The sequence below is a fragment of the Podarcis cretensis genome (genome assembly GCF_951804945.1).
Source record: "Podarcis cretensis genome assembly, chromosome: 10".
Lineage (NCBI taxonomy): Eukaryota > Metazoa > Chordata > Lepidosauria > Squamata > Lacertidae > Podarcis > Podarcis cretensis.
In genome coordinates this window covers 1,551,595-1,576,895 of record NC_137179.1, presented here as the reverse complement: position 1 = coordinate 1,576,895, position 25,301 = coordinate 1,551,595, and the positions used below count along the sequence as shown (strand labels likewise).

Below are 25,301 nucleotides of genomic sequence, written 5' to 3'. Positions count from 1 at the left end.
GAACCGACCTGGCCCCCAATGGCTCCCATATCAGCCTTTAATTGGCCAGACCTAGGAGATTTGATAGCCTTTGGGGGCATACAACACCCGGACTCCGAGCCTTCTTCCCTTGGGGGTCCGCCAGCTGGTGCCTCCCCCCCTTTTCACCCAGCCAGTCCATGACAGCAACAGCAGCAACATCAGTAAAATAAGTATGATAATAATATGAACACTGGTCCTCTGGTAGGAAGAATAATAACTTCTGGGACTATGGAAAAGGACTATCTTCCCCAAACCCCAGAATAAGCAGGAACTCTGGGATTGCCCCGTGGGGTTCGTGAGGGAAGATGGGCCCCCCAGGAGACTTCCCTGGTACCTGCAGCCGCTCCTTCCCCCTCTTGCAATAAGGCTTAGGGGAAATCTCCCATTAAATTACAGTATTTTAAGTTTTCTTCAGAACACGTAGGAGGCAGGGAGAAGTTCTAGTGAAGAAGCAGTGTTTGGAGATCATGCGGTGGTGGGGGTGAGAGGGTTTGGTGCATAAACCAGTCTGACACTCACATACAACCCCTTCTTGAATGCTTGAGTAGAGCAACTCCAGGGCATGAGCCAAGTAGCAGCAGGGTAGGGGCCATGTGTAGAGCAAGTCCCACACTGAGGTCAAAAACACACACAGAGGCAGCAGGACTTCTTCCATAATACTTTACTGAGATTTCTTTTTTTTAATTTTTTTTAATTGATTTTAATTCGTTTTGCTACATCAAACATTAAAACAAACAAAAGAAACATACATAACACATACACACAAGAAAGAAATACATAAAAAAGAGAAATAATAATAACGAAAACAAAAGAAAAAATATCTCCTAACATAAGATACCAACAAATTAACTTACATTTACTAAATAACACACAACACTGATTGACTTCCCTTCATCTCAGTTTCAGAATATATTATACGATTTTTTTATCTGCAGTTTCTTTTCCTCAAAAAACTCTTTACATCACAAGTGTTACGTCACACCTACTGTGATTTTTAGATTTTTTACCTCTGTTTCCATTTATGTCTTATTTTCTGTGTCATTTTTGCCAATTCTAAATAATCAAATAGTTTGGATTGCCACTCGTTTATAGTTGGGATTTTTGATGTTTTCCAATTCTGCACTATTAGAGTTCTGGCAGCCACTGTCGCGTACTGAAAGAGTGTTTGATCTTCCTTTTTGATTTCCTCTCCAATTATCCCCAGCAAAAAGGCTTCGGGGTTTTTTATAAAGGTATATTTGAAGATTTTTTTTAGTTCATTGATTCCCATAATTTTTTGATAGGCTCACACAACCACCACATATGATAAATCCTTGATCTTACACTTCCAACATAATTTATCACCAGTTTTAGATATTTTTTCCAATTTTACGGGCGTTACGTACCACCTGTACATCATTTTATACATATTTTCCCTGAGTGTTGTGCATGCCAAGAATCTCATACCTTTGTTCCATAATGCCTTCCATTTGTCAAACTCTATGTTATGTCCGAAGTCCATTGCCCATCTCACCATTACCTCCTTTACTTCTTCATCCTTGGTGTCCCATTCAAGTAACAGGCTATACATTTTTGATAGGAGTTTTGTTTTACTTTCTAGTATTTCGATCTGGAATCTAGATTTTTTCTCACTTATCCCATTCTTTTTGTCTTCAGTCCATATAGAATTAATTTGGTGAAATTGGATCCATACTGTCAATTTGTTCTTTATTTCTTCATAAGGCCTAATCCTCCAACCGGTCTCTGTTTTTACTAGCAAGTCTTCATAGGTCCATCTTTCTCCTTCGATGTTTGTTTTTTTTTATTGTCAGGATATCAATTGGTGATAGCCACCAAGGGGTCTTCTGTTCCAATAATTTTTTGTTTCTTTCCCACACTTCCAGCAGTGGTCCTCTAAAAATGTGGTTAGAAAAACCTTTATGAACCTTTCCCTTGTTACTTGTTACTTTACTGAGATTTCAAAGCATACAGTTCTCACTGGGTCCCCAGAAAGGTACAAAACTTTGCTTCTGAGAGCAAATCCAGTTTCAGCCGTAAAGAAATACACCACACAGGATATCTAAGTCAGGCACACAATCCAGCAGAAGGAAGCAAGGGAGGAAAGAGGCTGGAAGGACACAGGGCAATGGAGGTGTGTGTGTGTCGCTTCCTGTCTTCTGGGAGGGAAGTCAGCAACTCGGCATCTGCAGGGGCTTCACAAAGCAAAGCTTTCTGCCAGCTGCTTCCAGGCAAATGAGCATCCCAGAAAAACACACTGTGATCTGTGGTGTGTTGCCATATCAATTGTTTTTGGAAGGTTATCACGATGTGGTCTAGAAACCAGTTTGGACAATATATCGCCCAGCCTTAATCCTCACTGACCACCAGCAATCCAGATAAACCCTCACCCCTTCTCTGTCGAAAGGTACTTTACATCTTAGATTATAATCACATTGTTTGACATTGCCTTCAATATTTCATTACTATACAGTTTTACACATAAATACCAGAACTTCACATACACAACACGTGTTAATGACTGATTTCCTGCTGAGTTCATGGCTGTGAAGAAAAGAGTGGACTCTGAGAGGAAGACATCCAACACTCCAAACATCTAAATGGGTTTGTCCATGTGAGAGTCCCTGGATGTTCCTTAAACACTCCATTGTAAATAAAGCACTTTTTGCAATCTTTTCATTTAAACTGCTTCTCTTCTGAGTTTGTTGTTGGTTTGTAGGGTTTCAACTCTTAAAGTTCTTCCTGTCCATGAGTCTGTTGATTTAGAACTTCCACTAGGACTGAACCTCTATCAACTTTCCTGATATTGATAAGGTTTGTGTTTTGTGTGAGTTTGTTGACATAAATCAAGGGTTCCACTCTGACTGCAGCTCCTTCCACAGTCCATACATTTAAACAGTTTCTGCCCTGTGTGTATGCTGATGGTTTCTAAGATTTCCATTCTGACTGAAGCTCTTTCCGCACTCCATGCATTTAAACAGTTTCTCCCCAGTGTAAGTCCGTTGATGTGTTCTAAGGTTTCCATTAAAACGGAAGCTCTTTCCGCACTCCATTCATTTATATGGTTTCTCCCCTGTGTGAGTCCGTTGATGTTTTCTAAGTTGTCCATTATCAGTAAAGCTCTTTCCACACTCCATACATTTAAATGGTTTCTCTCCTGTGTGAGTCCGTTGGTGTATATAGAGGTGTCCACTCTGACTGAAGCTCTTTCCACATTTCATACATTTATATGGTTTCTCTCCTGTGTGAGTCCGTTGATGTGTTCTAAGGTTTCCATTAAAACGGAAGCTCTTTCCACAATCCATGCATTTATATGGTTTCTCCCCTGTGTGAGTCCGTTGATGATTTCTAAGGTTTCCATTAAAACTGAAGCTCTTTCCACACTCCATACATTCATATGGTTTGTGCCCTGTGTGAATCCTCTCATGTAATTTAAGGTCTCCATTCTGACTAAAGCTCTTTCCACACTCCAAACATTTAAAGGGTTTCTCTCCTGTGTGAGTCCGTTGATGTGTTCTAAGGCTTCCATTATGACTGAAGCTCTTTCCACACTCCATACATTTAAATGGTTTATCCCCTGTGTGAGTCCGTTGATGTATATTGAGGTGTCCACTCTGACTGAAGCTCTTTCCACACTTCATACATTTAAATGGTTTCTCCCCTGTGTGAGTCTGCTGATGTAAACTTAAGTGTCCACTCTGACTGAAGCTCTTTCCACACTCCATACATTTATGTGGTTTCTCCCCTGTGTGAGTCTGTTGATGTATTCTAAGGGTTGCATTGCAACTGAAGCTCTTTCCACACTCCATACATTTAAATGGTTTCTCCCCTGTGTGAGTCCGTTGATGTGTTCTAAGGCTTCCATTATCACTAAAGCTCTTTCCGTACTCCATACATTTAAATGGTTTCTCCCCTGTGTGAGTCTGTTGATGTATTCTAAGGCTTCCATTATCACTAAAGCTCTTTCCGCACTCCATACATTTAAATGGTTTCTCTCCTGTGTGTCCCCGATGATGTATATTGAGGTTTCCACTCTGACTGAAGCTCTTTCCACACTCCATACATTTATATGGTTTCTCCCCTGTGTGAGTCCTTTGATGTGTTCTAAGGGCTGCATTGAAACTGAAGCTCTTTCCGCACTCCATACATTTATATGGTTTCTCCCCTGTGTGAATCTGCTGGTGTAATTTCAGGTATCCATTATCACTAAAGCTCTTTCCACACTCCAAACATTTAAATGGTTTCTCCCCTGTGTGAGTCTGCTGATGTAAACTTAAGTGTCCACTCTGACTGAAGCTCTTTCCACACTCCATACATTTATGTGGTTTCTCCCCTGTGTGAGTCCGTTGATGAGTGCTAAGTGCATCACTCCGACTGAAGCTCTTTCCACATTCCATACATTTATATGGTTTCTCCCCTGTGTGAGTCCGCTGGTGTATATTGAGGAGTCCACTCTGACTAAAGTTCTTCCCACACTCCCTGCATTGGAAACCATTCTTGCCCATGTGACTCTGCTGATGTGTTCTAACTTTTCGACTATCAGTGAATCTTTTCCCACACTCCATACCTTTAAATGGTTTTTCCCCTGTTGGAGGTTGTTGATGTGAACTATGTGTGCTCATTCAATGAAGCATATTCTGCATGTCACACATTTTAATTTCTATTCCTAATGAAACTAAAGGCGCCCCATTCCCTGGAGTTCTGACTGTCTTCTCCATCTCCTTCTTCAGAGTGGGAAGAAAGGAAATCCTGTTTGGGTTTCAAGGAAGAGAACTAAGGGAAAGAAAATAAATCAAGCTCCATTAGCACCTTCTCCTATATCAACGTCTCCTACATTCCCCCACCTCCTCCCCATGTTCCCAATTTTTTGGAAATGAAGTTGTAATGTTAACAAATGATAGTAATTCATGAGCAACTTTCATAATCCTCAATCAATGTTAATAAAGCAGTGTGATTTTTAAAAGAATGATGTGCTGTCTGATCTCGTGCCCGTCTTCTCACGCAGGACTATCCTAAAATGACACTGAAAAGCGGATATTCAAGGCAAATAGAAAAACTGTACTTAGTGGAATATGTAGTACCTTGAATAAGTAGTGATTAATTTACTTATTGCCTGAAGTTGTGTTTTTTCTAGAGAGGAATTTATTCCAGTTCACTCTCAAATATCATAATTATATGATGTCTTGGGGTGTTAGGAGAGCATTAGTTCCTTTGGTGGGGGTCATGTCATGCACGTTATGGGGTAATTTATCCATCAATGGTCCCCATCCTACACTCAGTTCCCACCTGTGGCTTCCAGAAGCTGTCAGGATAGAATAGGGGTCACAAGCCCAGGAATGGCTTCAACCGGCTGCCTAAATCAGATGAGAATAGATGGTCTCAAATCCTTGGTGGGTTGGGGAATTCTGCTGCAGGTGAAGAAAGGCCCTAGTGGATGGAGAGGATGAGAACAACAGTGAATCCCACAGTAAAGAAGGCAGATTCTGCCCAATCTGCAGAGGAAAGTGAAGGGCAGATGGGGCTCGTCAACCAGGGAAGGGAGCCCATCGAGAAGGAAAACTCTGGTTGCAATACTTTGGTTCACTCCTTCACTTCCTCTTGAGTTATCTTCAGGAGAAGAAAATGCTATGGAGGAAAACCTACAGAAATCCAGAGTGTAATCTCTATGATGGTTGGATGGTGCCCTGCACACCTCCTTCAAGCAACTCCTGCAACCAAGCTGGTGCCTAATGGACTGCTCTGCTTCCCTTGGGACCATATCAGCCAGGCTGAGAAGGGGGTCTGGTTGTCTAGGCAGCCCAGGACCCCCAAACCCACTGCCCAGGCAGTGCTGCTAACACAGAAGTTTCAGGCAGAGAGATGAGCTCAGATCTGTGTATTAAAGTCTCTCTGATGTGGAACAAGGAAAACAGAAGCAATATTTACATCATACATCTGGGAAGGGAGGTCCTCGAGAAGCAAAACTAAACCTTTGCTGCCTGGTGAGTTATCTTCAGGAAAAGAAAAGGCTATACAAATCCAGAGTGGAGTCTCTACGATAGTTGCATGGTGTCCTGCACACCTCCTTCCAGCCACTCCTGCAACCAAGCTGGTGCCAAACATACTGCTCTGCTTTCATTGGGACCATATTAGCCAGGCTGAGAAAGGGGTCTTGTTGTCTAGGCAGCCCAGGACCCTCAAACACACTGCCCAGGCAGTGCTGCTAACACAGCAGTTTCAGGCAGAGAGATGAGCTCAGATCTGTGTATTAAAATCTCTCCACTGTGGATGTGCTATTTACATCATATGTCACTGTAAAAGTATTCAAAATATTTGTCTTTTGAAGAAAAGACCACCAAGTATCGGATGGCCCCTTCAAAGCTAATGAAAGACTTGTGCCTGGAGCTTTTGGGGGTGCAGGACCAGGAAAGCTTCTGCCACCATGATCCTTCCAACTGGGATTCAGGCCTCATCATGTGACAGAAACTGCCCTCGTTGCTCTGGTTGATGATCTCCAATGCGCTAGAGTCTGAGGGGAAAGCTGTTTCCTGGTTCTGCTAGATCTCTCAGTGGCTTTGGAGACCTTTGGCCATGGTGTCCTACTGAACCCTCTAGGAGTGCTGGGGACCCTGCTATGCAGTGGTTCCCCTCCTTCCTCCTGGGCCATGTCCAGAAAGTGGTGTTGGGGGATGGCTGTTCTGACCCCTGGGCTCTCACTTGTGGGGTGCCTCAGGGCTCCATCCTCTCCCCCATGCTTTTTAATATCTATATGAAGCTGCTGGAAGAGATCATTGGGGTTTTGGGCTGGGTGTTCAGCAGTATGTTGGTGATACCCAGATCTTCTTCTTGTTTAAATCGGAATCAGTGAAGGTGGTGAATGCCCTGTGTTGGTGCCTGGAGGTGGTTTGAAGATGGATGGTGGCTAACAGATTGAGCTTGAATCCTGACAAGACAGAAGTACTGTCCCTGGGGAACAGGGGGTGGGATGGTGTGGGTGACCCCCTGGTCCTGATGGGGTAACTGTGCCCCTAAATAACCAGGTGCGCAGCCTAGGGGTCATTTTGGACTCACAGCTGACCATGGAGGCAGAGGTCAATTCTGTGTCCAGGGCAGCTGCCTAGCAGCTCCATCTGGAATGCAGGCTGAGACCCTCCTTCCCTGCAGACTGTCTCACCAGAGTGGTGCACGCTCTGGTTATTTCCAACTTGGACTACTGCTATGCGGTCTACATGGGGCTACCTTTGAAGGTGACCCAGAAACTGCAACTGCATGGGAGCAGCCACCGAGACCACATATCACTGCCCTTAAAGGACTTTACCTGGCTCCCACCAGTTTTCCAAGCACGATTCAAACTGTTGGTACTGACCTTTAAGTGGCATGGCTGCATTTTCCAGGCATTGAAAAGTATTGATCTAATGCAGGCTTCCTGAAACTCGGCAGTTTCCTTTCTGCTGAGAGCTGGTGGTGGGATAAGTTGCTATGAGGTTATGAAGAACCTTTCTTGTTTTGGGGAACCAGATGAAGCTGGTTTAAACTGGAGTGAGCCAGGCTTGTTATCCAGTCCCAAGGTTACTCTGACATTTAATGGAATATAAATTACAAGGCCGAAAGGAGCCTGGTCCCACTTCCTAGTCTCCTATTTCTCTACTCTGCTTGTGTGATTCTTACTTGAGTGCTGTTTTGGTATGCTAAGTTAGGGTTTTATGTAAATTAAGTTTTTGTATATTTTGAATCCTATTATGCTTCTTTGCCTTCAGTAATAAATTTATTTGCTGGATGAGATCATTATGGAGCAGCAAGATCTGCAACCTAAAGCCCTCAACAGCCTCGACCCTGTAGACCTGAAGGAGCATCTCCCCCCAAATCTCTCAGTCTGGACAGGGAGGTGGTCCTTCAAAGGTCTTCTGCTGATCCCCCCCCCCCACGAGAAGCGAAGTTACAGGGAAGCAGGCAGAGGGCAAGGAAATGGGCAACATTCTGACATTTAGAAGACAGCTGAAGGCAACCCTCTATCGGGAGGTTTTTAATGCCTGATGTTTTACTGTCTTTTCTTTGTACTGGAACCAGGCAGTGGAAGAGAAACATAAAGATGGAGGCCTGAGAGAGAGGAAAAGGTTTCTGTGGCAGAAATGACTGGCAGAATCTGAGACCAGGGAGAAGAGTCGGTGGAAGAAGATTGGAAGAAATTTAAAGGCTATCTACAGAAATATTGTAAAATTAATGAATGTTAGGATGATGTTGGATAAAAAGTTAAGTGGTTTCTAGCTATAACGCTATAAGGAATATGAAAAAATGGATTATTAACAGGTAAAAATTTAATGTTATAATATTTTAAGATTAAAGACTAGGATAAACAAAGAGGGAAAGGATTTGCTGAACTAATAAATTGAATTGGAATACAAAAAAGGGAGGTGTGAGGAGGTCCGGGAAACAAGCATATGAAAAATAAGTGATGGAAAGATGGAATTGTTTTTTAACTATTTTTATTTTGTACTTTCTTTTTGTAAAATCTTAATAAATATCTTTTAAAAAAAAAGAGAGGGGAAAAGGTTTCTGGCTGCTTCCTGGGTGGGATTGCGGAAACCAAGAGCCGCTTCTGAGAAGGCCCCCCCCCCCCTCCCCTCTTCCTCTGGGGATTTCCTCTCCTCTCCAGGGGACCAATGGCTGGACTGGGCAGAAGCGCTGCGTCCGGACAGGGCAGGAGCTTATGGGGTGGGAAGAGGATGGAGGTTGCAGGAAGGAAGGGGGGGACTGGACCCCCCACTTTCCAGAGATCTGTCTCTGGTCGCCTTGAAGGGGTGGCCGATTCCTGGGTGGGAAGGAGAAGTCAAGACGGCCCCTCCAGAGAATCCCAGCGGGCGCCACCATGGAGAAGTCTCCCCAAAGACTGATTTCCTATCTCCCCCCCCCCCATTGCTGCCCTTTCCTGCCCCAGGGATGCTCCCCCTCCCCACTTCCTCCACTCTCTCCCTCTGTCCCAGAGTCTCCCCTGCACCCAGAGGCCCCCCTTGGCGTGGCTCACTCCTCATCCCCCATCTTTCCACACCCCAAGACGCACAGAGTAGGAACAGGGGGGTCTCTATCCAGGCGTCCCTCATGCCCGTTAACCCTTTCATGGCCCGCCTTTCTCCATGCGGAGCCCACAGGGCCCCAGGGATGCCTACGCGGGGGAAACGGGATAAGGGGGCCCTCGTGGGGACCCCCTGCGTAGTTTCCCCATGTCCGCCGCTGCCAAGGCGCCTAAGGGGCCAAGGAAAGCCCCCTTCGCAGCACGAGCGCAGGCCCCACGGAAGGCGCTTGGGGGGGTGGCGGGGGTCTCTGGGTCCTTTTGTCCCCTCCCCCCCCCCGCGAGCCCTTTACCTCTTTGTCCTCGCTCCCGATTCTCCTTTCCTGCAACATCCACGGGGGGGGGGGTCCCCTCCCATGACGCCCCGCCTTTCCTTTCCAAAGCGCGCTCCCCTAGAGCTACGGCGCAGAGCAGCAATCCCGCGCAGAAGCTCCGCTTGCGGGAAAAGCAGGCAGTTTGGGGGGGGGGGCTCTCTCCCCTCATTTCGGAAACAGAAGCCGGATTGGAGGAGGAGGAGAAGAAATGGGTGCAACGGTGGGGTGGAGGGATTTGGGGTTGTGGGGGCGGGGTGAGAGGAGGATGTACCGGGAAGGGAGGAATTGGGGGGGGGCAGGAAGCAGATCCCGGCAATCCATTTGCAAAGCGGGGTCCCCCCCCTACAATGTTTACATTGCAAAATCCTTCCCTCCCCTTTCTTGACTCCAGAAAATCCTTTCTTGACTCCAGAATCCAGCATCGCAGACCCGTTTCATTCACGCATAGAGATCTGCTCTTTGGACAAGTCTGATTGGATCATGGGGATCATCACTGGATCATCCATGATGTCATACCCGTCTCACGGAGGGGGGGGCTCAGGAAGAATCTCCTGCCACGTGACTGGGGGCGTCTGGAGGCTGACGGGGGTCAGACAGGGCTGCTGTTTTGCTCTCTTTCCTATTTCAGCTCAGGTTTTCCTGGCTGAAGTTCTATTTCATCCAGAAATGGGTGCATTCATTGAGGAAACGGGGCTAAGCGAAAGCATCAGTTGCAAAGAGGCAAATGTGTATACTTTGTTACCACCCAGGGAGTTGTGTTGCAAAGGCCATTTGCAGAAAGGCTCCAATTGTATCACCTGCGGCTACATGCTAGAGTTTTGGTCTTTTTGCGGAAATGTTTTCCTCGGGCTGAGATCATTTGGGGCTTTCAAGGTCAGCACCGACACTTTGAATGGTGATCAGAAACGGATCTAGAGCCAAAAAAAATTCCTTCCAGTAGCACCTTAAAGACCAACTAAGTTAGTTCTTGGTATGAGCTTTCGTGTGCATGCACACTTCTGCATGCACACGAAAGCTCATACCAAGAACTAACTTAGTTGGTCTTTAAGGTGCTACTGGAAGGAATTTTTTTTGTTTTGACTATGGCAGACCAACACGGCTACCTATCTGTAACTGGATCTAGAGCCAGTGAGGATTTCTTAGGACCCGTGTTCAGGCGCCAGCTGTTAGGGGGCCGTTCAGCTGCTGTCCAAAACTGAATGTATCCCTTTCCGGAAGTAATCCATAATCCTCTCCTGCTCCGCCTTCTCGGGATGCCATTGGTGCGCGATGCTCCGGCTCTCGGGAGAGGGAGAGGCGTGAGTTGGGTGCGCTCGGCTTGCCAAGGGTTAAACGGAAACGAGCTAGATTCCTAGACAGGAGAGTAAGACGGGGGGGGGGTAGGGTCCTCCAGATCAAAAGCCTCTCCCTCCCTTTCCTGCAAGAAGTCGGGCGTGTGGGGGTCCCGTTGGCTCGGCTCTGCAGAGGCTGCCTGGGGGGGGGGGCGCCTGCTGGGATCCGGTGAGTCTCCTCTTTCCCAGGACAGGGCCCATGGGGAGGGAGGGGGGTCCCAGCGCTGCATGGCGAGAGGGGGCAATTCAAGGCGCGGAGGGTCGCAGGAGGGCGGCAGCTCTGCTCTTCCTTTGCATGGATGCGCTGCTGGCCCCTTGGGGAGGGGTCTTGGGGCCAGGAACGGGGAAATGCATGCAGAGAAACCCCATTCAGATGTATGGATCATTCCCCTTTTACAACAGAGGTTGTAGGCGGATGGAAACATTCGGACATGAAATATACCCTGGTCCCTAAAACCTCACCTGTGCAAGGAGAAGGAAGGAAGGAAGGAAGGAAGGAAGGAAGGAAGGAAGGAAAGAGAAAACGTTTCCTCTTGCAGGGCAGAGTAAAACCTGTGGAACTCCCTCCCACAAGAGGCAGAGGCCACCAATCAAGGTGGCGTTAAAAGAGGAGGAGGCCAATCTGTGGAGGAGGAAGAGGAGGAGAGGGAGATGGGTGGCTCCTCTGCTCTGTCTCCCCTATAGGAGGGAGCCCTCTGGCTTGATCCTGAAGGGCTCATTTTCTCCTCCAGTGCTTAGTGTTGGGATGCATCCAAGGAATCCGTGTGCTGGGCGAACTCCAGTCCTTGGATCAGCATGAAACTGCGACCTGAGCTTCAGCAGCCTTCAGAAGCTGGGCATGCACACTCAGCAGAGTAAATGCACAACAGAAGTGGTTGGAGAGGCATGTGTGAGCAGATTTACAAGCAGTTTATTCAACAGGAGAAGGGAATCATGTCTGCTCTCCTTCATGTCCAAAGCAAGACAGCATAAGCAAAAGCTATACAGTGGTACCTCAGGTTAAGTACTTAATTCGTTCTGGAGGTCCACACTTAACCTGAAACTGTTCTTAACCTGAAGCACCACTTTAGCTAATGAGGCCTCCTGCTGCTGCCACACCGCCGGAGCACGATTTCTGTGCTCTTCCTGAAGCAAAGTTCTTAACCCGAGGTAATATTTCTGGGTTAGTGGTGTCTGTAACCTGAAGCATCTGTAACCTGAGGTACCACTGTACACAAAGAGAAGTTCCCAGCAAGTTGTGCTGGAGTGTAAACAGGCATGTGACACACAACAGTTATGCCTGTCCCTTAAGATGGAACGGAAATATTCTAACACTTAGTTCCTCCAGATGCAAGTGTGTTCTTGGAGATTGCTGGGGGTTGGATTAGATGATCCTTGGGGTGCCACCCACCTCTATAGTTCCATGAAAGCACCACTGGAGGTCTCACAAGCCAAGGCATCCAGAGCAGGAGAGGTCCTGCTGGAATGGAAACAACCAGTGCAACGGTTTTTAAAACAGGAATCCAATGTGTTTGTTGTGGGGGGACTCAGTGGGGAGGGGCAGACCCATGGATGCCGCCTTGATCTCCTTGGACAAAGAGGTGGGAGAGGAAAGTCCTTCATAAAGAGAGGCAGCCCAGCCAATCATCTGGCTGCTGCATTTTGGGGCAGTTCCCAAGTCGCCTTCAAGGCAGTTCCACCCAGAGAGCGTTGCAACCATCCCATCTGGTGCAGAGCAGGAAGGACCAGGGCCATGTCCTCTCTGTCCCAAAAGGTCTGTGGGGTGGGGAACTAGCCTGAGCTGGACATGGGCCTCAAGCGACCATGATGGACCCAGGAGTGCCCTCAAGTATTCATGACTGGGGAGGGGGAGCGTTAAGCAATGTAACTTCATCATCATTACTGTTAGTTCCCTGTCTGTAATCCGAATCTCCTAGAGCAGATTGCTAAATATAAAAAAGCAATAAAAACAGTTGAAAACACATTACACTCATAGAAAGGCAGGTCCCAATTTATCTTCTTTTGAGTGCTGTCCTTTGACCCCACCCACATGTCATTTGGCCTCACCCACTTGGCCCTCAGGAGTTAGCCGATAAGGGAATAAATGGGCCCTGAAGTGGGGTTGGGCAGGAGAGCAACTCTTGAGGAGCCCTGAGTTCGGACCCCCACTATAACCCAATGCTCAGATAACACTCAGTACAAATGACTCACTTGTCAATCACAGTCCTGACTTCATTCCTTGACTGAACACTCTGAAAGGCAGGAGCAACCAGGCTGATTCATCTCTCAGAAAGACCAGCAGTTCCCTGCACATTTTGCATGGCAACTTTCCCTCTAAGAGGGCTGGAGACTTACTGTATTTTTCTCTCCATAAGACACACTTTTTCCCTCCTAAAAAGGGGAAATGTGTGTGCGTCTTATGGAGGGAATGCAGGCGGGAGGCAGGCGGAAAACACCCCCAAGAGCTGCACATACGCTCCGTGCGGCTTGTCAAAATCCTTCTTAAATTGGGGCACCCAGAACTGGACACAGGACTCCAGGTGTGGTCTGAACAAGGCAGAAGAAAGTGGGGCTGTTACTTTTCTTGATCTGGACACTTGACTTCTTTGGACGCAGCCTAGAATAACAGCCTATTTTGCTGATGTTGACTCATGTTAGTCTTGTGGTCCACTAAGACCCCAGGTCTTTTCCATATGTACTACTGACAAGCCTGGTATCCCCCATCTTATATTTGTGCAGCTGATTCTTCTTGCCTAAGTGCAGAATCTTACCTTTCTTCTTAGTGAAATTTATTGGATGCCTTTATATACCACCTGTTTCTTCAAGAAGCTCAGTGTGGTCTTAAGTCATTCTCCCCCTCATCGTTTAATCTTGACAACAACCCTGTGAGGTAGGTTGGGCTGTGAAGCCATCACCCAGTGGGCTTCATGGCTGAGTGGGGATTTGAAACCAGATCTCCCAGGTCCTAGTCCAAAACTCTTAGGCACTGTACCACACTGGCTCTCGAATGAGACTCTTGGAAAGTGCATGCATGTGCATTTACTGAAAGTTTCAGTGCAATGTCTTGGTGTTTGTATTTAAAGTTGTGTACACATATATCAATGACATTAATATATTAATGGTAATTACAGTAGAGGGGATGGGGGTGGCACTGTGGGTAAAAGCCTCAGTGCCTAGGGCTTGCCGATCGAAAAGCCGGCGGTTCGAATCCCCATGGCGGGGTGCGCTCCCGCTGTTCGGTCCCAGCGCCTGCCAACCAAGCAGTTCGAAAGCACCCCCGGGTGCAAGTAGATAAATGTTGTTGTTGTTTAGTCATTTAGTCGTGTCCAACTCTTCGTGACCCTATGGACCAGAGAACGCCAGGCACTCCTGTCCTCTACTGCCCCCCGCAGCTTGGTCAGACTCATGCTGGTAACCTCAAAAACACTATCCAACCATCTCGTCCTCTGTCGCCCCCTTCTCCTTGTGCCCTCCATCTTTCCCAACATCAGGGTCTTCTCCAGGGAGTCTTCTCTTCTCATGAGGTGGCCAAAGTACTGGAGCCTCAGCTTCACAATCTGTCCTTCCAGTGAGCACTCAGGGCTGATTTCCTTCAGAATGGAGAGGTTTGATCTTCTTGCAGTCCATGGGACTCTCAAGAGTCTCCTCCAGCACCATAATTCAAAAGCATCAATTCTTTGGCGATCAGCCTTCTTTATGGTCCAGCTCTCACTTCCATACATCACTACTGGGAAAACCATAGCTTTAACTATACGGACCTTTGTTGGCAAGGTGATGTCTCTACTTCTCAAGATGCTGTCTAGGCCTGTCATTGCCCTTCTCCCAAGAAGCAGGCGTCTTTTAATTTCGTGGCTGCTGTCACCATCTGCAGTGATCATGGAGCCCAAGAAAGTAAAATCTCTCACTGCCTCCATTTCTTCCCCTTCTATTTGCCAGGAGGTGATGGGACCAGTAGCCATGATCTTCGTTTTTTTGATGTTGAGCTTCAGACCATAATTTGCGCTCTCCTCTTTCACCCTCATTAAAAGGTTCTTTAATTCCTCCTCACTTTCTGCCATCAAGGTTGTGTCATCTGCATATCTGAGGTTGTTGATATTTCTTCCGGCAATCTTAATTCCGGCTAGGGATTCATCCAGCCCAGCCTTTCGCATGATGAATTCTGCATATAAGTTAAATAAGCAGGGAGACAAAATGCAGCCTTGTCGTACTCCTTTCCCAATTTTGAACCAGTCAGTTGTTCCATATCCAGTTCTAACTGTAGCTTCTTGTCCCACATAGACATTTCTCAGGAGACAGATGAGGTGATCAGGCACTCCCATTTCTTTAAGAACTTGCCATAGTTTGCCATGGTCGACACAGTCAAAGGCTTTTGCATAGTCAATGAAGCAGAAGTAAATGTCTTTCTGGAACTCTCTAGCTTTCTCCATAATCCAGCGCATGTTTGCAATTTGGTCTCTGGTTCCTCTGCCTCTTCTAAATCCAGCTTGCACTTCTGGGAGTTCTCGGTCCACATACTGCTTGAGCCTTCCTTGTAGAATTTTAAGCATAACCTTGCTAGCGTGAGAAATTAGTGCAATTGTGCGATAGTTGGAGCATTCTTTGGCACTGCCCTTCTTTGGGATTGGGATGTAGACTGATCTTCTCCAATCTTCTGGCCACTGCTGAGTTTTCCAAACTTGCTGGCATATTGAGTGTAGCACCTTAACAGCATCATCTTTTAAAATTTTAAATAGTTCAGCTGGAATACCATCACTTCCACTGGCCTTGTTATTTGCAGTGCTTTCTAAGGCCCATTTGACTTCACTCTCCAGGATGTCTGGCTCAAGGTCAGCAACCACACTACCTGGGGTATATGAGACATCCGTTTCTTTCTGGTATAATTCCTCTGTGTATTCTTGCCACCTCTTCTTGATGTCTTCTGCTTCTGTTAGGTCCTTTCCACTTTTGTCCTTTATTATGGAAATCTTTGTACGAAATGTTCCTTTCATATCTCCAATTTTCTTGAACAGATCTCTGGTTCTTCCCATTCTATTGCTTTCCTCTATTTCTTTGCATTGCTTGTTTAAGAAGGTCTTCTTGTCTCTCCTTGCTATTCTTTGGAAATCTGCATTCAATTTCCTGTATGTTTCACGATCTCCCTTGCATTTTGCTTGCCTTCTCTCCCCCGCTATTTGTAAGGCCTCATTGGACAGCCACTTTGCTTTCTTGCATTTCCTTTTCATTGGGATGGTTTTCGTTGCTGCCTCCTGTATAATGTTACGAGCCTCCATCCATAGTTCTTCAGGCACTCTGTCCACCAAATCTAAATCCTTAAACCTGTTCCTCACTTCCACTGTGTATTCATAAGGGATTTGACTTAGATTGTATCTTACCGGCCCAGTGATTTTTCCTACTTTCTTCAGTTTAAGCTTGAATTTTGCTATAAGAAGCTGATGATCTGAGCCACAGTCAGCTCCAGGTCTTGTTTTTGCTGACTGTATCGAGCTTCTCCATCTTTGGCTGCAGAGAATATAATCAATCTGATTTCGATGCTGCCCATCTGGTGATGTCCATGTGTAGAGTCGTCTCTTGTGTTGTTGGAAAAGCGTGTTTGTGATGACCAGCTTGTTCTCTTGACAGAACTCTATTAGCCTTTGCCCTGCTTCGTTTTGATCTCCAAGGCCAAACTTGCCAGTTGTTCCTTTTATCTCTTGACTCCCTACTTTAGCATTCCAATCCCCTATAATGAGAAGAACATCCTTCTTTGGTGTCACTTCTATAAGGTGTTGTAAGTCTTCATAGAATTGGTCAATTTCAGTTTCTTCAGCACCAGTAGTTGGTGCATAAACTTGGATTACTGTGATGTTAAAAGGTCTGCCTTGGATTCGTATCGAGGTCATTCTATCATTTTTGAGATTGCATCCCAGTACAGCTTTTGCCACTCTTTTGTTGACTATGAGGGCCACTCCATTTCTTTTACGGGTTTCTTGCCCACAGTAGTAGATATGATGGTCATCCGAACTGAATTCACCCATTCCCGTCCATTTTAGTTCACTGATGCCCAGGATGTCAATATTTATTCTTGCCATCTCATTTTTGACCACCTCCAACTTACCCATGTTCATGGTTCTTACATTCCAGGTTCCTATGCAATATTTTTCTTTACAGCATTGGACTTTCCTTTCGCTTCCAGGCATATCCGCAACTGAGCGTCCTTTCGGCTTTGGCCCAGCCGCTTCATCAGCTCTGGATCTACTTGTACTTGCCCTCCGCTCTTCCCCAGTAGCATGTTGGACGCCTTCCGACCTGAGGGGCTCATCTTCCAGCGTCATAACTTTTATATGCCTGTTGTCTTTGTCCATGGAGTTTTCTTGGCAGGGATACTGGAGTGGCTTGCCGGTTCCTCCTCCAGGTGGATCACGTTTGGTCAAAACTCTCCACTATGACCTGTTCATCTTGGGTGCCCTGCTCGGCATAGTTCATAGCTTCTCTGAGTTCTTCAAGCCCCTTCGCCACGGCAAGGCAGTGATCCATGAAGGGGAAGTAGATAAATAGGAACCACTTACTGGCGGGAAGGTAAACGGTGTTTCCGTGTGCTGCGCTGGCTCGCCAGATGCAGCTTTGTCACGCTGGCCACGTGACCCGGAAGTGTCTCCGGACAAGCGCTGGCCCCCGGCCTCTTGAGTGAGATGGGCGCACCAACCCCAGAGTCTGTCAAGACTGGCCTGTACGGGCAGGGGTACCTTTACCTTTACCTTTAATTACAGTAGAAGAGTAAATTTTAGGTATTGCTAGACGGCGATGGGGTTAGTTTGGAATGCTGGGATTGAACAACTGAACAATTTCCACATGAATCACAACAAGATCTAAAACAGCAACAACCCCAGAAAAAGCCCAATGTCATTTATTGATGAAGTTGTTGGATAATTCATTATGGGAAAGGGGGTAAAACTCTTAAAAGTTCATGCCACCATATTCTCGGGGTTCCTACTCTTTGTGTGTTTGAACCTTGTTGCAACAAATAAAGATCAGGTCTACTGACCGCTGTTTTGCTCCTTTAACTTGCCTGGATTCTCCTTCTTTGCTGACCCTGAAGGGACCGCAGGGTGTGGCCCCCTGGGGAGCTGGGCTGCGGAGGAAATCAGCACCCCAGGATTTTTTCCTTCTCAGTGCTTTTCCACCTGAGCCTCTTACCTAAAAGCCTGACACCCCACAATGAGACAGGAATGTGTCCCTGCCCTCAGCAAACAAAATAGCTCCCCCCCCCCAGATACTGAGGTGCCCTGAGGGCTGTGCGGGACCCCCAGTCATTGAAATGAAAAGGGGAGAGGCTCAGGAAAGTTTCAGGGAGCAGGCAGGGAGGGGGCAGCACAGGCTTCAGAAACTCCTTCTTGCTCATTCCTCCACACTACTACCCCCCAATTACACCTGCCTCCCCCCCCCATGGCTCCTTCACAAGTGTGGGGAAGCTGCGACCCCTCTGCCCCCATCAAAGTTCCTTTAAGACCTCAAGTTGCAGGGCAGGGAGAAGGTTCACCTGCAGCGAAACAAAATGCAGCTGCCCTGGCCGAGTGGAGCCAGGCTGGGGGCACCGTGGGGACCCCGGAAATGTGCCCCTAGAAGAAATGTGCCCCCTCTGTCTGAGGCAGCCCTCTTTCTGAAGCACCAAGAGAGTAAACGGACAGTTCTCTGAATGGAGAGGAGCAGAAAGCAGAGTCCCCTCAAGATCAGTATTGGGACCTGTGGCTTTTCAACTTGTTCACAAATGATCTAGACTTAGGAGGGAGCAGGGAGGGGGCAGTTTGCTGATGGCAGTAAATTGTCCAGGCTTGTTCAAACAAAGAAAGATTGCAAGGAGCTCCAAAGGGACTTCTCCAAATGGGGTGAATGGGCAGAAAATACAGTTCATTGTCAATGAGATTAAAGTGATGTATGTTGGGACAAAAAAATACCTCTTAATGTCATATACAGGCTCATGGGGTCTGAAATGGATTTCACTGTGTGCTCTAGGAGACCAGGGGAGAGGGGAGCTGGTCGCAGCAGGAGGAGGCATCTCCCTGGATGCTTCAGCTGATGGCCTCCTCTGATGGTCTCCTGCCCCCCCCCTCTCCTCCCTCTGAGTCTGAACAGCTCTCTGCCACAGCCTCTTCCTGTTCCTCAGCTTGCAACACCTCCCCTCCCATTCTGCTCCCTTGTCTCCCTCTTTCTGCTCATCGCCATCCCACCACCAGTCCCTGGGCTCTGAGCCTTCTTCCCTTTTGTGTTCCCCAGCTGGTGCCTCCCCCCCCCCTCACCAGCCAGTCTATGGCAACAACAAGGAAGACGCCCCCAAGGCTGGTCCAAGTGGCCACTTTGGATCGCAAGGGACTTGAGCTCGGTTTCCAATTTCTCTTTTTCTCGTAAATGCAGCTGCACCGGCAGCACCAAGATCCAGAATGAAGTGACTGGTGCGCGTCAGAGCGCAAGGGCGTTTACAGCTCCTTTCCGTTCTCTCTGGAGCAGCCGGATTTGGCACTGGGCTGCCAGGCGTCCAGTGGAAAGGGACTCTTTTCTCTAGAGTGTAAGAGGCAGAAAAGGTTGCTGGGACACCATGGTAAATAAAGGGAGGGAGAAGGACTTTGGAGAGACCTTCGTAGAGGAGACGAATGACTGTCATGTCAGGAAAGACCTGGGAAAAGGCTAGCGGGTTTTTGTTCTGGTTGAAAAATGGGATCCCCACATTCTAAGAGTTCTAACCGCCAGACGCAAAGGCATGTGCTGGGCGCAGCAGGAGGGGGAGTCTCCCTGGATGCTTCAGCAGCCGGCCTCCTATGGGTCTCCAGGCCCCCTCCTCTCCTCCCTCTGAGCCTGAACTGCTCTCTGCCCCAGCCTCTTCCTGCTCACCAAACCGTTTCCTCCAGCCTGCAACACCTCCCCTCCCCCTCTGCTCCCTTTTCTCCCTCTATCTGCTCATCGCCATCCCACCACCAGTCCCCAGGATCTGAGCCTTCTTTCCTTGTGGGTACCCCAGACTGGTGCCTCCCACCCCCCTGCACCCCTCCAGTCCATGACAACAGCAGCAACAACAAAAGTAAAATCAGTATGATAGTAATATGCACTGTGGGCCTCTGGTAGGAAAACTCCCTAGCAGCATGACTGAATAAAAACTTCTGGGACTATGGAAAAGTACTATCTTCCCCAAACCCCAGAATAAGCAGGAGCTCTGGGGTTGCCCCATGGGGTTCAAGAGTGAAGATGGGCCCATCAGGAGACTTCCCTGGTCCCTGCAGCCCCTCCGTTCCCCTCTTGCAATTAGGCTTGGGGGGAAATCTCCCATTAAATTACAGCATTTCAAGTTTTTCCCCCAGAATGTTTAGGAGGCAGGGATGAAGTTCTGGTGAAGAAGCAGTGCTTGGAGATCATGGGGTGGGGGTGGGGGTGACAGAGTTTGGTGCAAAAACCGTCTTGCATGCTTGAGTAGAGCAACTCCAGGGCAGGAGGACTTCTTCAGTAATAGTTTACTGAGCTTTCAAAGCATACAGTTCTCCCTGGGTCCCCAGCGAGGCACAAAACTTAGCTCCTGAGAGCAAATCCAGTTTCAGCAGTAAAAAAAATACAGCACACAGGATACCTAAGTCAGGCACACCAACCGGCAGAAGGGAGCAAGGGAGGGAAGAGGCTGGAATGACACAGGGCAATGGAGGTGTGTCTTTCGCTTCCTGTCGTCTGGGAGGGAAGTCAGGAACTTGGCATTTGCAGGGGCTTCACGAAGCAAAGCTTTCTTCTTTTTTTCAAAAAAATTATTCATTTTATAACACAAATAAAGAACACAAACAGAAAAACAAACAATGGAAACATTATTCTCTTATCCTTATTTTTCTAAACATTGTTAGGTGGGCTTCCGCAAGTCCCACCTATCTGATTTTCATTTTCATTTCACCTTTAGCAGTTTAAATATATCATAGTTTCTAACCATCTTTTTTTTTATCACACTTAAATTAACTTCACATTTTATCGCTTACAAATAATATTATTTTAAAATACACTATCTTCTACTTCTAACCCTACAGCCTATATGCACTACCAGAACTATTCTGAGATTTAAATATTAACATATTTTTTCAAATATTCCTTAAGCTTCTTCCAATCTTCTTCCACCATCTCTTCTCTCTCGTCTCGGAGTCTCCCAGTCAGTTCGGCAAGTTCCATATAGTCCATCATCTTCATCTGCCATTCTTCAATAGTTGGTAAATCTTGTTTCTTCCGATTCCTTTTTCCACAATTTCTCCCAATCCACCATCATGATATTGTGCCCCACATCCCTGGCCCATTCAGTCATTACAGATTTCACTTGTTCATCTCTCATATGCCATTCCATCAATAAATTATACATTTTAGATAGGTATTTTGTTTTTTTATCTAATAATTCCATTTCTAGTTTGGATTTCTCTGTTTGAAAACCAATTTTCTTATCCATTTTAAACATTTCATTTATCTGGATGTACTGGAACCAATCATCTAATTTATCTTTCAACGGATCATAAGATTTTAATCTAAATTGGTCCCCTACTTCCATCAAACTATCATTATACTTCAACCATGTATCTTTCATATTCAAGCTTTTATGGGTCTTAGCTTCCAATGGTGATATCCATCTGGGTGTTTTCCTTTCAAACAAATCCCTGAATCTTATCCAAACATCATCCAGAGATTTTCTAATTATATGATTTTTAAATCCTTTGTGAGCTTTTAGCTTGTCATACCATAAATATGCGTGCCAACCAAATACATTATCAAAACCTTCCAAATCCAAAACATCCGTATCTTCCAATAAAAACCATTGTTTCAGCCAGCAAAAGGCTGCAGCTTCAAAGTAAATCCTTAAACCCCCTCTCTCTTTTACATCTGTTAATAATTTAAACTTAATTCTGGGTTTTCCCCCCTGCCAGATAAATTTAGATAATATATTTTGCCATTCCTTAAAACAATTCAACTTATCAATGATAGGGAGTACTTGGAACAAAAATAACACCTTAGGCGATACATTCATCTTTATCGCAGAAATTCAGCCCAACAAAGATAGTTTCAACCTTGTACAAATATCCAAATCTCTTTTGATATTTTTCTATAACTTTTCATAGTTGTCTTTGTACAAATGCATTTTTGCAGTCATATTTACACCCAGATATTTCACATTTGTCACAAACTTCAGCCCTGTGGGTTCCTCTAAATTAAGTTTTTCATGTATCATTATTTCCCCCCCTAAAACTTTGGTTTTATTCTTATTCAATTTGAAACCTGCAACTTGTCCAAACTGTTGAATTATCTTCAGTGCTTTGATTGCACTGAACTCAGGGTCCTGTAAAGTCAATACCAAATCATCAGCAAAGACTTTTAACTTATATTGTTTAGTTCCCACTACTATGCCTTTAACTTCCTCATCATTCCTTATCATATTCAGCAGCACCTCTAGGACAGAAATAGAAAGCAGGGGGGGGGCAGTGGGCACCCTTGCCTGGTTCCCTTCTCAATCCTAATTTTGTCTGAGACCACATTGTTAATTATAATTTTTGCTTTCTGCTCCAAGTAAATTGCATTAAAACCATTTTAATTTTTTTGACCGATCCCCATATTACACAAGTTCTGTTTCATAAAACTCCAAGAAACATTATCAAAGGCTTTCTCTGCATCAATAAACATAAACATTGCTTTAAGATTCTTTTTTGCCTCTAATCTTTCCAGCACATTCCTAATATTATCTTTCATATGCCTCTCAGATAAAAAACCTGACTGATCTTTATGTATGTGCTTATTCAAAACCTTCAATCTTTTAAGCCAAAATATTTGCAAATATTTTATAATCCACATTCAACAAGGAAATTGGTCGCTGATTCCTTACTTGAGCTCTATCTGTATCTGCTTTGGGTATCAGAGTGGTGAATGCCTCTTTCCAGGACTCCGGTGCTTTGTCCCCCTTTAATATTTTGTTACAAACATCCATCAATGGTTGTATCAGCCAATCCTTGAATATTTTATAATACTTGGAAGTTAAAGCATCAGGTCCCAGTGCTTTGCCTATTTTCATTTGGGCAATTGCCCCTTCAACTTTTTGTCTTGTAACTAGTTCATTTAGTAGGCTTGTTTTGTCCGCTGGAATTTTCTGCAATCCATTTTTGTCCAAAAACTGTTCCATTTTATCCATTTTTCCTTTTTGTAAAGCTGCTTATAGTACTTTTGAAAACATTTTCTAATCTCTGTTGGGTTCTCAATATTCTTACCATCCTCCATAATATTAATTATTGTACTGTCCTTCTGTCCCCAAGCCAATAATTTTCTGCATGTATTTGCCGATGCAAAAGTCTTTTGTTTCATCAATATAATTTTCCATTCAATTTCTTGGTTTACTATTTGTGAAGACTAAGATTGTGATCTTTTAATTTCCTTTTGAATCTGTTGATTTTTTAGCTTATTCTCTTTCTCCTTTGAGACAGAACTTTTTCCTTTTGCTCATTCTGTGCTTCCTTCCTGATAGAATTCTGTTGAATCAATAATACCTGGCATTACCACTTTACTTGCACCCCTTGCTTCAATTCCAGGATTCAGGTTCAACTCAAAATAGTCCTTTAGGGTCTTTGAGCTTTATTTACGATCAATTCATTTCTCCGTAAAACATCATTCATCTGCCATCTAAAAGTACCCTGTAGAGACAATTTTATGATCAGAACAAGTCCTTGGGCAAATCTCTGATTTAGTGACTCTTGAGGTGAGGTCTTTAGTTAGCTGTCAGGGAATTGGAGGCTGCGAAAGAGCTGAGGGGGAAGCAGAGAGGCAAGAGTATCTGGTGGCGTGGGAAGGGGCCCCTAGTTCAGAGAATACCTGGGTCCCGGAGAGTTGTATCACTGACGAGGGTCGAGTGGAGGACTTCCACAATTTCTTCCCCGACAAACCCAAACCCTGGGGTAGATTTTTCCAACAGGTGTTCGGGACGATGAAGAGGATTTCGAGGGATGCCCACCATCTGACGAAGAGGAAGAAGAAGAGGAAAGTGTCTATTGGGGAACACGAGGAACTGTGGGTTTGAGGGAGGACTGGAGGACGGTTTTTGAAGATACGGATGAGGAGGAGGGTAGTTTTCCAGGCTTCACTCCCGCCACTCCGGAGAAGTGTAAATTGGGGGTGGTTGATTCTCCCAAGGGGGAGGGGGCCTTTGAGGAGGGGGTGGATGTCAGGGAATTTGGAGGCTGCGAAAGAGCTGAGGGGGAAGCAGAGAGGCAAGTACAGAGCCCACACCGGTAATTAGCAGTTTCTCTTCCACATCAGAGGAGGAAGCTGGGAGGGGGGAGCCAGTACTGGGAACCAGCCACTCACAAAGCAGAGGAAGCAAGAGGCGTGGACTCAGAAAATGGGCTTGCTGGGAGAGGCGTAGAAAAAGTCAGACGGTTCATCTGACTCCAAGAGATGAAGTGTGTTTTGAATTCTTGTAACTGCTTTGAAGCTTAGCAATAAATCTCTTGTACAGAGATGGCTGTGTGCCCGGAGCATTATCTCAGCTAGCTTGTCAGCACAACCCTTACATTAGCCATATATAATCCAAACGTAAAAGGTACACACAATACAGTCCTGTTGATGTTGGAAGAATTGACCGCTAATGCCTCACAGTCTCGCAGCTTCGTTTAATCACAGGAAGCTTTTTGTCCGATGTGTCGCAGCTCCAACCCCCTCATTCTCGGAGCTCAAAAACAGAACTTTCCAGGGAGGGGGGAGCCCACTTTTGACACCTGCCAGATTCCATGTCCTCAAAATGCTCGATTCGAGTTTTTCCCCGGGGGTCTGCTGCGCTGGAGGAGTTTCCCCTGCCTTTGATATACCAAGGTCTCCTCTGATAAAGAGATCTCCAACTGTGATGGCGAGTGATCAACCGGAAGCCCTTCATGAAGCAAAGCTTTCTGCCGGCTGCTTTGAGGCAAATGTGCATCCCAGAAACACACACTGTGATTCGTGGTGTATTGCCATATCCATTGTTTTCCAAAGTTTATCACAATGTAGTCTAGAAACTGGTATAGGATGAGATCAATATATGCCCAGCCCTAATCCTCACTCACCACCAGAAATAGATTCACCCTCTCCCCCTCACTATCAAAAGGTACCTTACATCTAAAATTATACTCATTATTGTGGGACATTACCTTCATTATTTCATTACTATACAGTTTTACATATAAACACCAGAACAAATACATGACTCGCTTTGAAGATGGATTTTCTGCTGAGTTCATTGCTGTGAAGAAGAGTAAACTCTGAAAGGAACACGTTTCTCACTCCATACATTTAAATGGGTTCTCCACTCTGAGAAGAAGAGGAGGAGTTTGGATTTGATATCCCGCTTTATCACTACCCGAAGGAGTCTCAAAGTGGCTAACATTCTCCTTTCCCTTCCTCTGTGAGGTGAGTGGTGCTGAGACAATTCAAGAAGTGTGACTGGCCCAAGGTCACCCAGCAGCTGCATGTGGAGGAGCGGAGACACAAACACGTTTCCCCAGATTATGAACTACTCTTAACCACTACACCACACTGGCTCTTAGATGTTCCTTAAACACTCCATTTTAACTAAAGCACTTTCTGCAATCTTTCCCTTTAAACAGCTTCTACTCTTTG

At 45.9% G+C, this 25,301-nt stretch overlaps 3 protein-coding genes and 2 long non-coding RNA genes across 8 annotated transcripts in view; 1 reads left to right on the top strand and 4 right to left on the bottom strand.

The window, feature by feature from the left end:
• The window catches only part of LOC307225251 (uncharacterized protein), a gene marked incomplete at its 5' end in the record, with an annotated part of 106,429 nt that overhangs the window by 5,022 nt on the left and 76,106 nt on the right, over nt 1-25,301 (bottom strand). The gene's annotated exons all lie outside the window — the stretch shown is intronic.
• The window catches only part of LOC307225306, a 167,030-nt gene that overhangs the window by 117,014 nt on the left and 24,715 nt on the right, over nt 1-25,301 (top strand). The window lies entirely within an intron of this gene.
• The window catches only part of LOC307225051 (uncharacterized protein), a 41,149-nt gene continuing 18,028 nt past the window's right edge, over nt 2,181-25,301 (bottom strand). The window contains exons 1-3 of one of the 4 annotated variants that reach the window (XM_079992734.1): nt 9,358-9,556; nt 5,305-5,445; nt 2,181-4,791 (exon numbers count right to left, since the gene is read on the bottom strand). In XM_079992734.1, coding sequence (XP_079848860.1) covers nt 3,072-4,640 — 1,569 coding nt within the window. In that variant the 5' untranslated portion in view covers nt 4,641-4,791; nt 5,305-5,445; nt 9,358-9,556 and the 3' untranslated portion in view covers nt 2,181-3,071. Of the gene's footprint in view, nt 4,792-5,304; nt 5,540-5,943; nt 8,113-9,357; nt 9,558-25,301 lie in introns of those variants that run through there. The other 3 variants (XM_079992735.1, XM_079992736.1, XM_079992737.1) reach the window with 3 other exon arrangements.
• LOC307225290 overlaps nt 20,150-25,301 on the bottom strand; it is a 51,232-nt gene continuing 46,080 nt past the window's right edge. The window contains exon 3 of the long non-coding RNA XR_013842825.1: nt 20,150-23,664. This is a non-coding gene — a long non-coding RNA (uncharacterized lncRNA). The remainder of the gene's footprint in view (nt 23,665-25,301) is intronic.
• The window catches only part of LOC307224830 (uncharacterized protein), a gene marked incomplete at its 3' end in the record, with an annotated part of 32,456 nt that continues 32,116 nt past the window's right edge, over nt 24,962-25,301 (bottom strand). The window contains exon 3 of the mRNA XM_079991956.1: nt 24,962-24,992. Coding sequence (XP_079848082.1) covers nt 24,962-24,992 — 31 coding nt within the window. The remainder of the gene's footprint in view (nt 24,993-25,301) is intronic.